This window comes from Bactrocera neohumeralis, chromosome 4 (genome assembly GCF_024586455.1).
Source record: "Bactrocera neohumeralis isolate Rockhampton chromosome 4, APGP_CSIRO_Bneo_wtdbg2-racon-allhic-juicebox.fasta_v2, whole genome shotgun sequence".
Classification (NCBI taxonomy): Eukaryota; Metazoa; Arthropoda; class Insecta; order Diptera; family Tephritidae; genus Bactrocera; species Bactrocera neohumeralis.
The window spans coordinates 19,145,464-19,161,749 of record NC_065921.1 but is presented as its reverse complement, the minus strand read 5'-3'; the positions used below and the strand labels follow the sequence as shown (position 1 = coordinate 19,161,749).

The following is a 16,286-nucleotide window of genomic DNA, read 5'->3' as shown; positions in this document are numbered from 1 at the left end:
CACATGCGTTGGGTTGCAGTTTGGGTAACGCACAGTGGGTGTGTTTCGAGCAAAATGTTAATAAAAACAAAGCAAAGAAATATGTTAACTTCAGTAGCACTGAAGCTATAATACACTTCACAGTTTCAAGTTTTGTTATAAGAACTTTGCTATAAGAACTTTGTTATAAGAACTTCGTTATGAGAACTTGATATTGATCGGTCAGTTTGTATGACAGTTGTCCGATCTGAATAATTTCTGCGTAAATTGTATCCGTGCTCTGGATAATAATTCATGCAAAATTTCGTGCAGATAATTCATCAAATAAAATAGTTTTCCATATAAGGACTGTATTTTGAACGATCAGTTTGTATGGCAGCTATATGCTATAGTTGCCCGATCTGAACAATTTCTGCTTAAATTATACCGTTGCTTTGTATAATAATTCATGCAAAATTTCGTGCAGATAATTCATCAAATAAAATAGTTTTCCATATAAGGACTGTATTTTGAACTGTTTTGGATAATAATGCACAATTTCATCAATAAATGTAGCGCTGTTTTGTAATAATCCATGCCAAATTTCGTGAAGATATCTTTTCAAATAAATGCGATTTCCATACAAGAACTTAATTTTGATCGGTAAATTTGTATGACAGCTATATGCTATAGTCGTCGGATCCGAAAAATATATTCGGTTATCGTAGCATTGCCTTAAATAATAATTCATGCCAAATTTCGTGAAGATAATACATCAAATAAAAGAGTTTTTCATACAATGACTTCATTCCGATCCTTCAGTTTCTATGGCAGTTATATAGCATAGTGGTACGATACCGGCGATTCCAACAAATGAGTAAGTTTTTTGAGACAAAAGAACGTGCGAAAAATTTCAGATCGATAACTCAAAAACTAAAGGACTACTTTCCGTATATACAGACAGAGGGACAGACAGACAGATAGATCTATCGACTCAGCTGATGCCAAACTATTAAGTGGGTGCATAAGAACCTCTACACGACAGCTGGTTCTTCTTTTCCGAAACTGGCCACGATTTTATTCGACCAAGAGCTGCAATTTCGGCGATCTACCCCATTTGGATCGGTAAGTTTTAGGTAGTCGACTGGATGTCGTGAAACGCAGACGAAGAGGCTTCAGCTGTATTAAAATACTACACACCGATTGATTACAAGTACCCTCTTGTTGTCTCCTGTTGAACATTTACATAACGAGACTCATGCTTCCAGTCAAGAAGCATAATGCATTCCTCTCCAAGTTGTTTTTGCTGGGAAGTTGCTATACCTGCAGTCGTCTTCTTGAAGCGGAGTTGCCTACTATGAATATCAGGAGGTCTTTCTTTGATTACGTCGTCGAATCGAACAGTACACAAACCAGACTTCGGACGCAACAAACTTTAGACACGCACTGAACGCCATTCATAGTACAGTTATCAATATCCTCACCGACTCTGTCTCAGAGTATGGCGTACCTAGATTCAAAACACGTAATCTTTACAAAACCAATGAACCCCATTTATCTGACATCTTGAACAACTTGTTCCCTAAGTTTCGATCCCGTCGAAATAGTATGTTTCCTGGACGCACCGTTAGAACAAGAAAATATTTGCTCCTCTCTTAAAAGAAAATGAGCTCTATTGACTCAGTAACGCCTCAAAGGCGCTCACAGTGTTCGAGATTATCGTTATCTAACTTTCATATATCCAGCTTTTCTGCGAAAATCAAAATTTTTTAGATTTTTTTAATAATACTGAGATCTATTTCTCATATTTGTGGAAAATCAAAATTTTTTTAGAATCTTTAAATAATTGAAGCTTTCGAATGAATTTTTCGTCAAAATAAAATTTCGCAAAATTTATTTTTTTTTACATTGAAATCACTAAGGATAAAATGTTAATCAAAAGAAATAAAAAAAAAAATGTTACTATTTTTTTGTCGACACCGACCCACTGTGCTTTGTATATGTCACAATATTTTGAGCACGTGGCAAGCTACTTTATGCAGCTACATATTTGGGCAGCGTTGGGTCAAGGTTAACTGCCGCAGCAGCACATGTGCAACAACAACACCACAACACAAACGGAGGACAACACGAATTCATGGTTTGTTTACTGATCTTACTCACACCGCCGCACTCAGACTTTACAGCATTACTTCGCCATGCTTTCACGCAGCTTATTTTCTCTTTGCACGTATGGGTGAGTGTACGAGCGCCTCACCGTGTCATTTGTACAAACATCGCAGATTTTAGCACCGGAAATGGAAAATACATCGGAGTGGTGGTCACGACTAGCTGAAACCGCACACCACTCACTTGCGTGCGTGTGTGTGTGTAATTATGTGTGGTTGCCTGTAGAAGACGCGAAATGGAACACTAAGTGGCTGCTTTTAGACTACTGCACGGTTATGGCGCTTGTGCAACCATGGGTGTCCACCGCCGCAGGCGCACACACACTCTTTCATACTCCTCTGCGGCTACAATGAATATTTCACATTCGCTCTTGAATGTTGCACTGATTCCTCTGCAATTATTACGAAACAATGGCCACTTTTCGCTCGTTGGCTCTCGCTCTCCCATCGGACAGCTTAATCACACAGTGCAGTTGTTGTTATTGTTGTGCGCCACTTGTGGGTTGTGTGCGGCTTAAGCGCTTCGGAGTGTCTGTGTGCGCCACGTGTGTTTGTGCGTGCCTTTGTGGCAGGTGCATGGCAGGCATTTTGCGGGCACCTCAGTGTCGCTGTGCGGTTATTAATTGTTTGTTGCATGAAACGTGTTCATAATGCGGAGTTGTTGCATTTTAATCGCTTTGAAAACCGTTACAATATTTATTGGCGGTATTTCAAAAGTGTCAGCGTGGAAAGTAAATATGTCTGTTGGCGGTTAGCTGAAATAAATTGAATTTCGTGGCATGCGAATGCATTTTTTGTTCTAATGAATGTGAATTTAATATGAATGTGTATGAAAATATATATGTAAATGTGTTTATTTTGTTTAAATTCTATGGAAAAGTTGATAGAGATGAAAGCTGCAGAGTGAACCCACATTTATTTCTATTTGTTCAGCAGTTTTATGAAATTATGTTTTATGAATTTTTTAAAATTATATTTTGCTGCGAAGAATTTTTTATCGGTATTCAAAGAGTATAAGAAATAAATTTTTAAGTGTTTTGTTTAAGAGTTGAACCTTATTTTATCACTTAATTTAGGTATTATATCTGGTATGCTAAGCATGACTCCATACACACCAAGTTTTCCAATAGAGATGATTTGATTCCTAAGTGTCATTTCGGACATTTTTAACACAATAAAGAGCTTTTCCTTCTCTTTTTTATCTTGTTTCTTTCTCCCTCACTTCTTCATTTTCTCTCTCTCTCTATCTATATCCCTATATCTCTATCTCGATCTCTCTATTCTTCTCTTTCTCCTCTTTATAAGTATATATCTATTTCAGTCTTTTTTTTTTATCTCTATCAATCTTCCTCTAGTCTTTGTTTTTAACAATCTCTCTCTATCAATCTCTCTCTCACTCTCTTTCTATCGATTCATCTATTTTTCTCTCTCTATCTCATGTAAGCCCATAGATATTTTTGATCGATTCGAACTCCTACGCAGTTAATGAATTAGTAAAAAGACAAGCAAGCTTTTGACCCTCAATACGGTCTGAAGCTCCGAGATTACTACGCGGCGTACCAAAATAAAACTATGCCACTCCAAACATAAGTTCACACTTATAACGCTACGAAACATGGAATCTTGTTGCATCTGGCACTTTTCAAACCGATGAAAATGGTGCCACTGTCTCTAAGCCTTTGCGGTCACGCACAAATCAAACAGTCTCTCTGAGCTGAAATTTTCAAAAGAAAATGGTGGACATGTTCTGAGACGATATCCAGACACAATCGCTCGGAGCGCTATCGACTGGAATCCACAAGGCAGTTGGCAGAAAGGTCTGCCCGCGCTAACCAGGAGAAAGAACTTGGACATCGAAACATCTAAAATGAAAAAAGTTGAAACATTGTGAGAAAAAAGAAGAGATGAACTATTAATTGGAAGAAATAAAAGTATAAGTTCTCCAGCGCGCTTGAATACTGCGAGAAGAGTTTGGCGATGCGATTGACCTCAAAAAGTTGTCATTTAACACCATTACACTACCTCTTGTGGGTATATTTGGGTGTATTTGAAGTCATTGGTCTTTAGCAATAGCCCAGACACTCTTCAAGTTTTAGAATGCAATATTGAACGTGCTACTCATGACTTACGGGTTGAGTTAGTGGAAAAAGTACTCGGAAATTTGGTTCATCGAACTCGTTCCTACAAAAAAAATGTCGGGAAGGCCATTTGAGTGATAACTTAATGATATTGATTGCACTTCGAAAAAAACATTTTAATTTCCTTAAACCTGTTTTGTTTATGTTTTGAAAAGAATCATATCACTCTTATTGTAAAACCCTCTACTTGTTTGGTAATGTTCGAAGGAATAAGATTTTCGATAATAACTAGTTTTTTTAAGGCACTTTAAATTTAAATTTTTTCACCTAAAAAAATACAGTTTTTAGAATGAATCTTGGTTATAATAAGTTTTTGGTTTTTGAATTTGATTTCAGCAGAAAAATCTTCATCGACAGACACCTTTTTCGTCTTTTCTTTTTGGTGATCTACTAGGCTATCAGGGGAATCCAAATTTTTTTATTTTTTCCATCGCCGCTTATTGAAGTACATTAAATTTTAAAAGTATATTAAATTTTTTATATTTATTAATTAAAATGCCTATTCTAAAACATTATTCTCGGTAAACATCGCTTAACCCCTTCGCATTAACATAAGACTGTTTTAACTAAGACAACAACCTGATTTTAATGTAATTTTCTTTAACATTTAATTATACTTATTAAAAGACGAAATTACGGTCTTCTCTATATCATCTATATCTATAACTATATATACTTATATAAATCTGAACAATCGCTTATCTTTGAGATCTATAATAAGTTGTCTGATCTGCCTCGTTCCGACAAATAACATATGTCAAAATACTTCTATGTATTAAATTTCATTCAGAAATCCCGCAAATTTACGAATAAATTTCATTATTATCAAAAGCAAAACTTTGCCTTGAAATCGTTGGCTCGAAATCGGTTTTCGATCCATACTTTCTTAGGCAAACTTCTTTAGCATGATCCATAGAATATTTTCCGCATATGCGATTTTTCTGTTTTTCGGCGCGCTACAAATCGAACCCCTCTAAAAAGCATCAACTTAATAGATTTTGCCTTTCAAGTACATGAAGGCTTTTTATGAACATTATTGGGTCTTAAATTAGTTTCTTCAACGCTGTTATCATGTATGGTAGCACATTATCCTTGTTAATACTACTTTTCTTAATAGCATGATAACAGCGCCATCCAGCGGCTTTAAACTTAACTTTTCCTCGATATGTGCTGTTACATATTTCATATGTGTAGGTGCATATTATTATAAAGAAAATTGTATTGTTTATTGAAAAAAATCTGACATTATGCATAAATACAGTTGAGTATATTTCAGTGTTTATTTATTTAATAAATAAAGTGCTAATTTAATTATATTTTGCAATTTGACTTAGTTAATGTAAATAAGTGGTTTTGGTAACCATGTAATTATATAAATTAGTTGTAGTAAAATTTTGCTAGTTATTTCTTTTACTGCAGTCAAATGTTGATTTACATACATACTCCCATATATATCTATTTGCATACATTTGTTCAAGTATTTGCAAAATTATTCGACTGCACTTGCTTTGCTGTTTATTTGTTGGCTTCAAGTATGAGTTATGCATGTCAGAACTACTAACATTTAAACATAGATATATCTACATATGTAAACAAGTATGTACATATATACTCACTATATTATTCAAGCTGTAGTTACTCTTGCTTATCCGAGTAAGGTAATCACATCAGCCACTTCGAGTCAATTAGTTTCAATTACGGCACACATGTCAGAAAATGACACTCAACTTAGAGTGTCAGTACGCAGATAAAGTGGTAAAAAAAATAGTAAATTGAAAATAGACTCCATCTTGCAATAGATACATTGGATGTTGAAAACTGAAAATGAAAATTATTAAGAAAATATTTTCTTATGTTTTGGAGGAGAAAAAAATTACTTTTTAAGAAAAAAAAAATATTTTTGGTTTGAAATTGATGTGCGAAGCGTTTTTATGGAATTCTTAGTTACATACATATGTATACATATACTTATTTATCTATTCTGCATACATTTTAAGCCTAGAACTCTGCATATTCACAGCATTTCTGCAAGCTTGTTGCTTTTTGCAGTTGTTGCTCTTGTTCGAAATTGCAATTGCGCAATAGCACACATCTGTCGATTCTAACACAAACTGGCATCAATTATCGCTTCAGTGCGAAATGTCTTAGTGTGTGTGTGTGAAAATTATGCAATGTGCAAATTTATGCGTTTGACTGCAAGGCGAGTGCCCAAGTGTGAATGACCAGGTGCCTACTTGAAGTGCTTGTACAATGGCAGAAATACAAAGGAATGGAGGCTGTACGAAAATGTCAAATAATTGTTGTTCGTAATTCCATGAAGCTCAATTCTTGATAGAAGATTATTTTGAATATATCATATCTCACCAATAGCTCACAATATATCGTCACCCAAAATGCAAAATAACGTATTATCACTTTTCATAAGTTTACGAAAGGAAAAACCATAAAAAAGTCATATTGAAATAAAATTCGAGTTTTGGTTATAAAATGGTTATAAATTGGTTAAATATCGGTTACATATTGGTTATAAATTGGTTAAATATCGGTTACATATTGGTTATATATTGGTTATGTCTGACAGCGGGTGGTTGAAATTTTATGATACATACATATATGCAATATGGCGTAGTAAGCAATGAAAAACTCAATTTCCATTCTTTGATGATACGTAGTTTTGCATTTCAGGTGACGATATGTATAGAAGTACATACATATACCACATGTATATATGTACGTATATATATATATTAGGGTGGGTAAAAAAACGAGTATTTTTTCGATTGATGCTTTGCAAAATAGATACTCAGACACCTCTACGGCAATTTCTCCTAGTATAACCTCTTAAATGCAATGTTAAGTCTCTTCACTTCAGAGTTTTATATTTTTTTTCTTATTTTCAGCTAGAAATTTCATATCTCACTTACAACTACCCGAAAAAATAACTGGTTTCATAGATTTTGTAATAAATTTAATTTCTCGCGTCTTCTCTGCAAGCAGCTTGACATTCTCTCCTACTAAATATACATATGTATTTAATAAATAGACGAAGGAGTACAAACTGGATGTTAATATCATCTTAAGGATGTGGCGTTAAAACTTCGACTGTCAACAACTCGAAGATTTTCGGAGTTATATTCGAAAGATTTTGCTCCTTCACTCCTGTTGTTGTTGTAGCGGCAGAATTCAGCCGAGTTGACAGTTCTTGAGCGGATAAAAAATACGGGTTCGACCCGACTGTCGTGGGAAAGGTTCCTTCACTCCTCATACGATGTGCTCACTGCGAAAGTACAGACTCGCAAGAAAATCCTCAAGAGGCCAGCCGGTAACAGATGGGGAAGATCAAAGACTCGATCTTGATTGATCGGCCGATCATGAACGTAGTGAAACGTCGACTAAGAAACTTCAGACGTTTCAAAATACTGCACTCTGAAAGATTGCAGTACGCCGATGTCTCCGGTTGGATATTTACACAGTGAGGCTCGCATGCTTCCGGTCAAGGAACATAATGAACTTCTGGGAATATCAAGAGGTCTTTCTTTGATTACTTCGACAACATCGAACAATGCGTCGATCAGATTTCGAACGCAATAAACTTTATCAACGTACTGACCGCAATTCACAGTGAAGCCATCTACATCTTCACCGACTACCACTCAGTGAATGCCGTACTTGAAGTCAAAACATCACCCATTGAAGACGAAGAGCTCGTCTTACCCCGATAATCTATAGTGACCCTTGCTCAGCATCGTTTTGGATACTGTAGCAGGTTAAACTCCTACTTATCTAGCATCGACCCCGACATATCCAAAACATACATATATATTCAGGGTCCGCGCATTAGTCTAAAGACCTTTTTGTGTGTCCAATGACCCGCACTCATCTAACGTCCCTCTCCTTATGATTCGACCCCGTCGAAACATCAACATTCCTGGACCTATCGTTAGATGATTTCGATGACAACCAACCCGAACCTTACCACCCAGGCAGGGACTAGGTAACCTCAACAACAACAATAATCAGTATTTTTTTTAAATAATTTTGGACTGACTACATTTGCACTTCGAAATTTTATTGAACATTTTTCAACTGTCAAACCCGTGCTTCATTGTTTCCGCAGTGTGACGTCATCATAGCAGTCGCTAATAGTTTTGTACTAATTAAATTCAATTAAATTGACAATAACAAATAGCTAACCAATCAGCAAAATCGAAGCCATCAATTCAAAACATATGGTAACAATTACATATGTACTTCTGTATATATATGTATATATTCCATATGTATATAGATGTCTGTATATATATTTAGTTACTTAAGTATATGACTTCATACTCGCATTTAGTGTAATGTTAATGACTTTGCGCTGCGTAAAGCGGCACAGTGTTGCAATTGAGGGTAGTAGGTCAGCGTTGACCGTACAGTGCATTAAAATGCATCCAAGTGTGCGTGATAGCTCGTAAACGCAAGCAGAAGCACATAAATTCCTTTGCACTCGGTTGCACTGCGGCTACAATTCAGCTCATTGCACATTTGATTGATATTTTAATTGGAATTATTGATGCGTCGCACAAGCATACAAATGCACATATGTATGTAAATATATTTAAATATAATTATTTAATATTTCTCTTTGATTTGTATGACATTTTATTAAATATTTTCTTGTTTTTCTTGTTCTTTTGCAGATAACAATCATCGAACGCCAAGTATTCGACTTTCTCGGATATATGTGGGCGCCCATTTTGGTCAATTTCTTTCACATAATTTTCATTATTTTGGGATTTTATGGAGCATATCACTTTAGAATAAAATATATAATAACCGTAAGTAGAAATTTTTGAAAGTGAATGATTTTAGTTTTCGTTAGCGAGTACATATTGAATTAAAATTATGGGGTCTGATGCTTAGTGGTGAAAAAAAAAAACGGAAAATCATTATAAATGCATATGGGGTATTCCACACCAAATCGACCACTTTTGAACCCGGAGTGGGCCGATTTTTTTTTTAATTTCTTTTACTTTTTTCATTTTTGAAAATTTGACAATCTTTTTTTTAATAAATAAAAAATATATAAAAAAAATCGGCCCACACCAGGATTAGCAGAGATAGTTTTGTTTGAGGAAAAAACAAAAACAAAAAAATGGCGAACTTCCAAAAATGACGATTTTACTTAAAAAAACCGATTATTTTATGTAATTGATCGTGTTAAATTTTTTTCGTGTATTTTTTCGAAAAGTTCATTCAAAAACAAAATTAAAAAAAAAAGTTCCCCAAAGTCAGTTTCCACAAAAGTTATGGCTATTTGAAAATAAAAAAGCCTGTTTTTGAAAAATTCATAACTTTTTTGAAGTTGGACAAAAAATTTTGAAAAAATTCTCAAAAATGTTTTTCAAAGGGTAGAAAAGGATGGATAAGTTTCAGCAAAATCTAAAGGGGTCGGGTTCAAAAGTGGTCGATTTGGTATGGAATACCCCATATAACATTATCAATTTTACTTTATAAAAAAACGAATACATATTTTTTAAATCGCTTTTTCTTGAGAAATATTTTAAAGGAGTATTCTTTGTAACTTTCCTGTTATACATATATTCCGTCGCAGAGGCTGAATTTCTTCGCTTGAATTTGTATAGTTTTCAAAATTTTGAGCCCATAGTTTATCCACGTACACGGATGGTGTAAGCCATGGTGGCTGTTCATGTACATTGCGCTCTCATAAGATAGATCGCATCGGCGGTTTTGCATCGGCCACTAACTGAAGCATAAGCATAGCGAGATGCTTTGGAAGGGACAGACTTGGACCTAGATAACTCGTAAGCCAACATGCTTTCGATCAAGTCCTTTATAGGTTATGTTTCTAGTTTCTGTCTTAAATAAATTAAATAAATTTTTCAAAAGCTCAAAGGTAGACGAATCCTTAGTAATACATTTCAGCATTTAGAGCTCTCCTTTCAAGCATTGTTTTAACTGTAGATTCTTTTTTATGAATTTTTGTTACTTTTTCTAAATTTTTCAGATCATTTTCGATTTTTTGATCATTTGGAAAGCAGTTTTTTTCTTACAATATATATTTCGCAATTGATCGTGGAAAATTAACAAAACTATGTTAGGTTAGGTTAGGACTGTACTGAGAGTGGTGGTCATAATACTGCTAACGGTTTGTAGACATCTAATCGTTATTAAGAATTCAATGTCGTCCGCATATGCCACCATGTTAGGGGCCTTGCCACCCAAGTTCCTTAGCAGTTTATTCACCACCAATTTCCATATAAGTGGAGATAGCACTCCACCTTGCGGAATACCTCTATAGACTGCTTTGATAATTTTAGCGCCGTTCCGTTTTGTTCTTATCCTTCTGGAGGTCAAGTGGCGTTGTATAGCAGCATCAACTCCTATTGACTGGATATACTATTCAGAATAGATTCCGTAGAGACATTGTTGAACGCTCCAGAAATGTTCAGGAATGCTTTGAGAGCGTATTCCTTAAAGTCAAGAGCCCTTTCAATATTGAATACCAGTTTATGGAGTGCAGTCTCTTCTGATCTGGCTTTCGTATATGCGTGCTGCGCCTAGGACAAGCTTCTGGGGGCATTGATGTTAAGCTTATCGGCCTAAACTCTTTCGAGTTGGTTGGGTTGTATCTACCTGCCTTCGGTATGAAAATTACAATGGCCTCTCTCTATGAGTGGAGCGCATGCTTTTAGCCACGGCTTGGATAGACAGAGCGCATTCTATAGCAATGCTGGAATGATTCCGTCCGTTCTGAGAGATTTGTGTTTGTCAAATAGGCGAATTTACCATTCTAATTTATTCTCCGCAAAGATGTGTTCGGTAAATTAGCAAAAGTAATAAAAATTATTTAATTTCCTATAATATTTCTCAAACATTTTCATATATACAATGTCTTCGTCAATCTTAAATGCACAAAAATCAAATTTAGTATGGGCTAGTTTTGTATAAAATACGAAAAAATACTTTATTCCCAGTTTCTTTACTTAGCGTTTAATTTTAGTGATTTTCATTTAAGTACATACCCTTAAACAATACAGGTCAGTGTATTTTCGTTACATGCCACCAATAATCGATTGACTTTGTGCTTAATAACAGTAATTTTCTCACTCTTTTGTAAGACTTGATTTCAGTGCTCATATAAATGTTTTATAATGTACATATAATATAAATATTTGTACAGAAGTATGTGCATATTTTTGTATATAATTATATTAGTCACATACAACAACACTTACCTGTCAACTTAGCCCAAAATAGTCGAATTTCGTAACACAAATGCAACTCATTTATTATTGACGTCACATTCTAATTTTTTGGGTTGTTGTTGCCACATTTATGCAGTAGGTGTACTATTATAAGGCCTACTCACGCACTTGGTACAATCGTCGTAGCCCAACACCGAACACTTGACTGTAACGCTATTGGTTCTGGGTAGTACTTTGGTTAGTGTGGCGCACGTTTCCGCTTAATAGCCGACAGCTGCTTTAATTTCCAATAACCAAAAATATGAACAAACAAAAAAAATACAAAAACAAAAATAAAAGAACTAAAATACCAAAATAAAAATGCCTAGTATTATAAACATACATATTTATTTCTTTATTATTATTCTACACAAAAGCTTTTTTTGGCTTGGGCTCAATTTGATTGCTTCGACTTTTTGTATCCAAATCAATATTTGGTACAAGAAAATTGAATTCTATTTATATATTATCATAAATTATGCATATGACTTACTGGAAATAACTTGTGCTTTAATTGTTTCGCTGCTGGTACTCGTAGAGTTATAAAAATCAGTGTTCAAGCGGTCGTCAACTTTAAAAACAAAACCTTTTCTATTCTCCAATCGGTCAAAGTTGGCCACTTCTGGGCGACTGCTTCCCTCAGACGGTACAATTAGTGACAGTATAGATCCAAAAAAGTTTAACTGTATCGGTTTACCTCATAGTAGATGATTCCCTGTCAATCCAGCCAAACATTCAGCAAACCTTTCTGAGAGTTAGTCCTGGCTTAGCCGACGTTAGCGCTGGCTCATTGTGATTGGGCCTTGACAATTTTCACTTGAGTTTGACGTAAGTGACCCACTTTTTAGCACCAATAACAGTTCGCTTCAAAATGGATCGATTTGTTTGCGATTAAGCAACGATTCGAAGATGGAAATTGGTTCATTGTTGTTTTTTGCGTTAACTCATTTGGCTCCCAAGACTTGTTATTGTATCCAGCCTTATTTAAATAATGTCAAATTATGTTTTGGGCCATGTACAGCACTAAGACAGTGTGTATAAAATTTTCGATTCTACATAAGTTTTCATTTTCGTAGAATGCCCCACTTCATCCTTCACTTACAGTTTTCAAAAAAATGTGTAAATAATACATTTGATATTCAATATATGTAATATACAAGTATACTATATATACATATTCTTATCAAGAGAATTATCTAAAATTTTTTTATTTTCATATAAATAGTAATGTAAACACAGACAAGCGGCGCAAAGATAATAGAGATAAAATAGTAAACTTCCGTCATCAAATGGTGATAACGAGCTGACAATAAATAACAATTCCCCACATTGTGGTTATCTCTGCTGCAAATATATATCCACAAACCTACATCTGTATGCGTATATAATATTACGATATCCTTCTATATGAATTTGTAAATGTGCAAATCATAAAGAATATCAAAAAAACAAGTAAGGAAGGGCTAAGTTCGGGTGTCACCGAACATTTTATACTCTCGCATGATAAAGTGATAATCGAGATTTCATTATCCGTCATTTACATATTTTTCAAATACCGTATTTGTGTAAAGTTTTATTCCGCTATCATCATTGGTTCGTAATGTATACATACATATGTATATTATACAGAGAAGGCATCAGATGGGATTCAAAATAGCGTTATATTGGAAGAAGGCGTGGTTGTGAACCGATTTCGCCCATATTTCGTACATGTCATCAGCGTATTAAGAAAATATTATTTACCGAATTTCATTGAAATCGGTCTAATAGTTCCTGAGATATGGTTTTTGGTTCATAAGTGGGCGATGCCACGCCCATTTTCAATTTAAAAAAAAGCCTGGGTGTAGCTTCCCTCTGCCATTTCTTCCGTAAAATTTAGTGTTTCTGACGTTTTTTGTTAGTCGGTTAACGCACTTTTAGTGATTTTCAACATAACCTTTGTATGGGAGGTGGGCGTGGTTATTATCCGATTTCTTCCATTTTTGAACTGTATATGGAAATGCCTGAAGGAAACGACTCTGTAGAGTTTGGTTGACATAGCTATAGTAGTTTCCGAGATATGTACAAAAAACTTAGTAGGGGCGGGGCCACGCCCATTTTTCCAAAAAAATTACGTCCAAATATGCCCCTCCCTAATGCGATCCTTTGTGCCAAATTTCACTTTAATATCTTTATTTATGGCTTAGTTATGACACTTTATAGGTTTTCGGTTTCCGCCATTTTGTGGGCGTGGCAGTTGGCCGATTTTGCCCATCTTCGAACTTTTAGAGGAAGCCAGGAAATACGTGTACCAAGTTTCATCATGATATCTCAATTTTTACTCAAGTTACAGCTTGCACGACGGACGGACGGACAGACGGACGGACAGACAGACATCCGGATTTCAACTCTACTCGTCACCCTGATCACTTTGGTATATATAACCCTATATCTGACTCTTTTAGTTTTAACCGTTATGTGAACAAAACTATAATACTCTCCTTAGCAACTTTGTTGCGAGAGTATAATAAATAATATGTAATGTGACTATATAATAAATGAACCAAGCAATCTACTGCACGTGCTTATCAATGTTTATATCTCAATACATATATAAATAAAATGTCACCACAAACACACCGCTTCAAATACGTATGTTTGTTTATTTGTATGCCTGACTGTAGATATGAAACAAACAGCTAGAAAGCGCCCACAACAAATAATCACTGCATAAATAGCAGAAAGCGATGAGGAAAGTTTATATGAACTCGCTTTGAACCCGCAGCTGTGATAAGTTTTGCTTTTGCGGCTTGGTGTGGCCAAGGCTTTTGATTTTGTAAATGCATTTTTCTTATTTACATATGCAAATGCGTACATTCGCCCCGTTTGATAAGCGTGCTTTTTATCTAAGTTTGAGCGAGTTAAGTGAAAGAAAGATGTGTTTATGGCATACGTACATATATGTATGTATATACATAAGTGTGCCATTGACTTGGCTTAGTATTTTTATACCCTAAAGGAGGTATATTATATCTACATATACATTGTGACAAAAGTACCAGGAAATTATAAATATATTGTCCCGCCTTCAAAGTAATATCCAACAGATGTAGTACACTTATGCCAACGATTTTTCCAAACCTCGAAAACACTTTTCATAAGGACCTCTTGGGATGGCCTTCAGCCCCTTTAGCGAATTTTATCTGTTCGATCGACTGAAAACGCGTTCCATGGAGCGGCAATTTCAGTTTGGGGAGCAAAAAGAATCACACAGAGCCAAATCTGGTGAATACGGTGGTTGATCGATGGTAGTTATTGTGTTTTTGGCTTTGAATTCGATCACAATCGTGTGAAATCCATGAATTGTTCCTCCTCAATTCCGGCTCTTTTCAACGGTCGCCTTTATACGTCCAAATAGAATTCCTTATTGACCGTCTGTGCCTCCGGAAAAAATTCGTGATGCACCGAACCACGAATATCGAGAAAAACGATGAGCATCACCTTGATTTTTGAGCGTCTTTGGCGTGTATTTTTTGTTTTCGGCTACTACTATCATTGTATGCAGTTATAACTGTTACATATGTAACATACCAAACTCCAACACGATGGTTTTCACTACGGTGCGCCTAAAAACATACAAAGTCAGTACGGTACCCAATTTATAAAATATTTTTTATTGCCTTCTAGGTTTCAAAGACTAATACAGAATTTTTTGAAGCTTTAGGTGTGACCAAATGTAGGTATACTGGATATGAACCTGCCAAAATTTGCAATATACTGTCTATTGCAGACAGCTTTCATAATATGTTGCCTACATTTCGGAGCGCGTAACAAAATAATATGACCTTTAAAAGAATTAATTAGAGTAACGGGTCTAAATTTGCTCAAATATGAAGTAAACTGTGCTTTCTTTTTAGAGTGCCTAATTCTAAAAAAATATTAATTAAATACGAGTGTTTTGCCACAAGTTAGTGGTGTATAGCATACTTATTGGGGTTATTTATATAATTATGTTTATGTGTGGGGTAGCAATACTGGAAAAATAGAGTTTCGAAAATCTTAACAGTTGTTAGACTTTTAACTGATTATTTGCATATTTACATTCGTATATACACGTATGTATATACTGCATAAATACAAATATTCTGGAACAAATCTGCTTACAAACTTTCATGCTGCACATTCAACATCTGCCCATAATTACCACCAACGCCACGCGCTCATAAATGCATTTTCAGTATTAATTCAGCAAATTTATATTCAACAAGTTCCCCCCAATTTGTACTAATTTTTTTTTTAATCTTATCTAATCAATTCTACGTGCTCGCTCGCTATTTATATATAATTATATACATTTGTATGTAATAATTTTCAGCGAAACCAAAAATTGTCAAAAAATTCTTGTGACGGCACTGTCGAATTCGACATACAAAACATATGCTACTAAGAAAACACAGAAATATTAAAGCTTATCACTTCTGATTGTCGCTGCGCTCAGGGGGTGTGCGCATACGCCGTGGCGTCGTCGATAGCAAATCAGCTTGTTATTGCATTGCTAAAGTTTATTAGGTGCTTAGAGATAAGAAGTCGCATAGAAAATTTGCTTTTGACGATTTATTTTTGTTGTTTGGTATTTTTTGTTTTTTTCGGTACAATTTTTTTCCGGTTGAGTTGACACACTTTAAATGGGGTTGACCGAAAACAGAGTCAAACAAAAAAAAATTGTTAAATATTTTATGGAGATTATTATTTAGTTAGGGGCGTATATAATGTATATATTTATGAATATT

General features: G+C 35.0%; 1 protein-coding gene across 9 annotated transcripts in view; it reads left to right on the top strand.

Moving 5' to 3' along the window:
• Nucleotides 1–16,286, top strand: part of LOC126757347 (sodium/potassium-transporting ATPase subunit beta-1-interacting protein) — a 265,042-nt gene that overhangs the window by 133,706 nt on the left and 115,050 nt on the right. For all 9 annotated transcript variants that reach the window (XR_007666727.1, XM_050471179.1, XM_050471183.1 and 6 more), the window contains one exon: nucleotides 8,950–9,087. Coding sequence is in view for 8 of the 9 variants with exons in the window: in XM_050471179.1 (XP_050327136.1) it covers nucleotides 8,950–9,087 (138 nt within the window). In the remaining variant the exon portion in view is untranslated. The remainder of the gene's footprint in view (nucleotides 1–8,949; nucleotides 9,088–16,286) is intronic.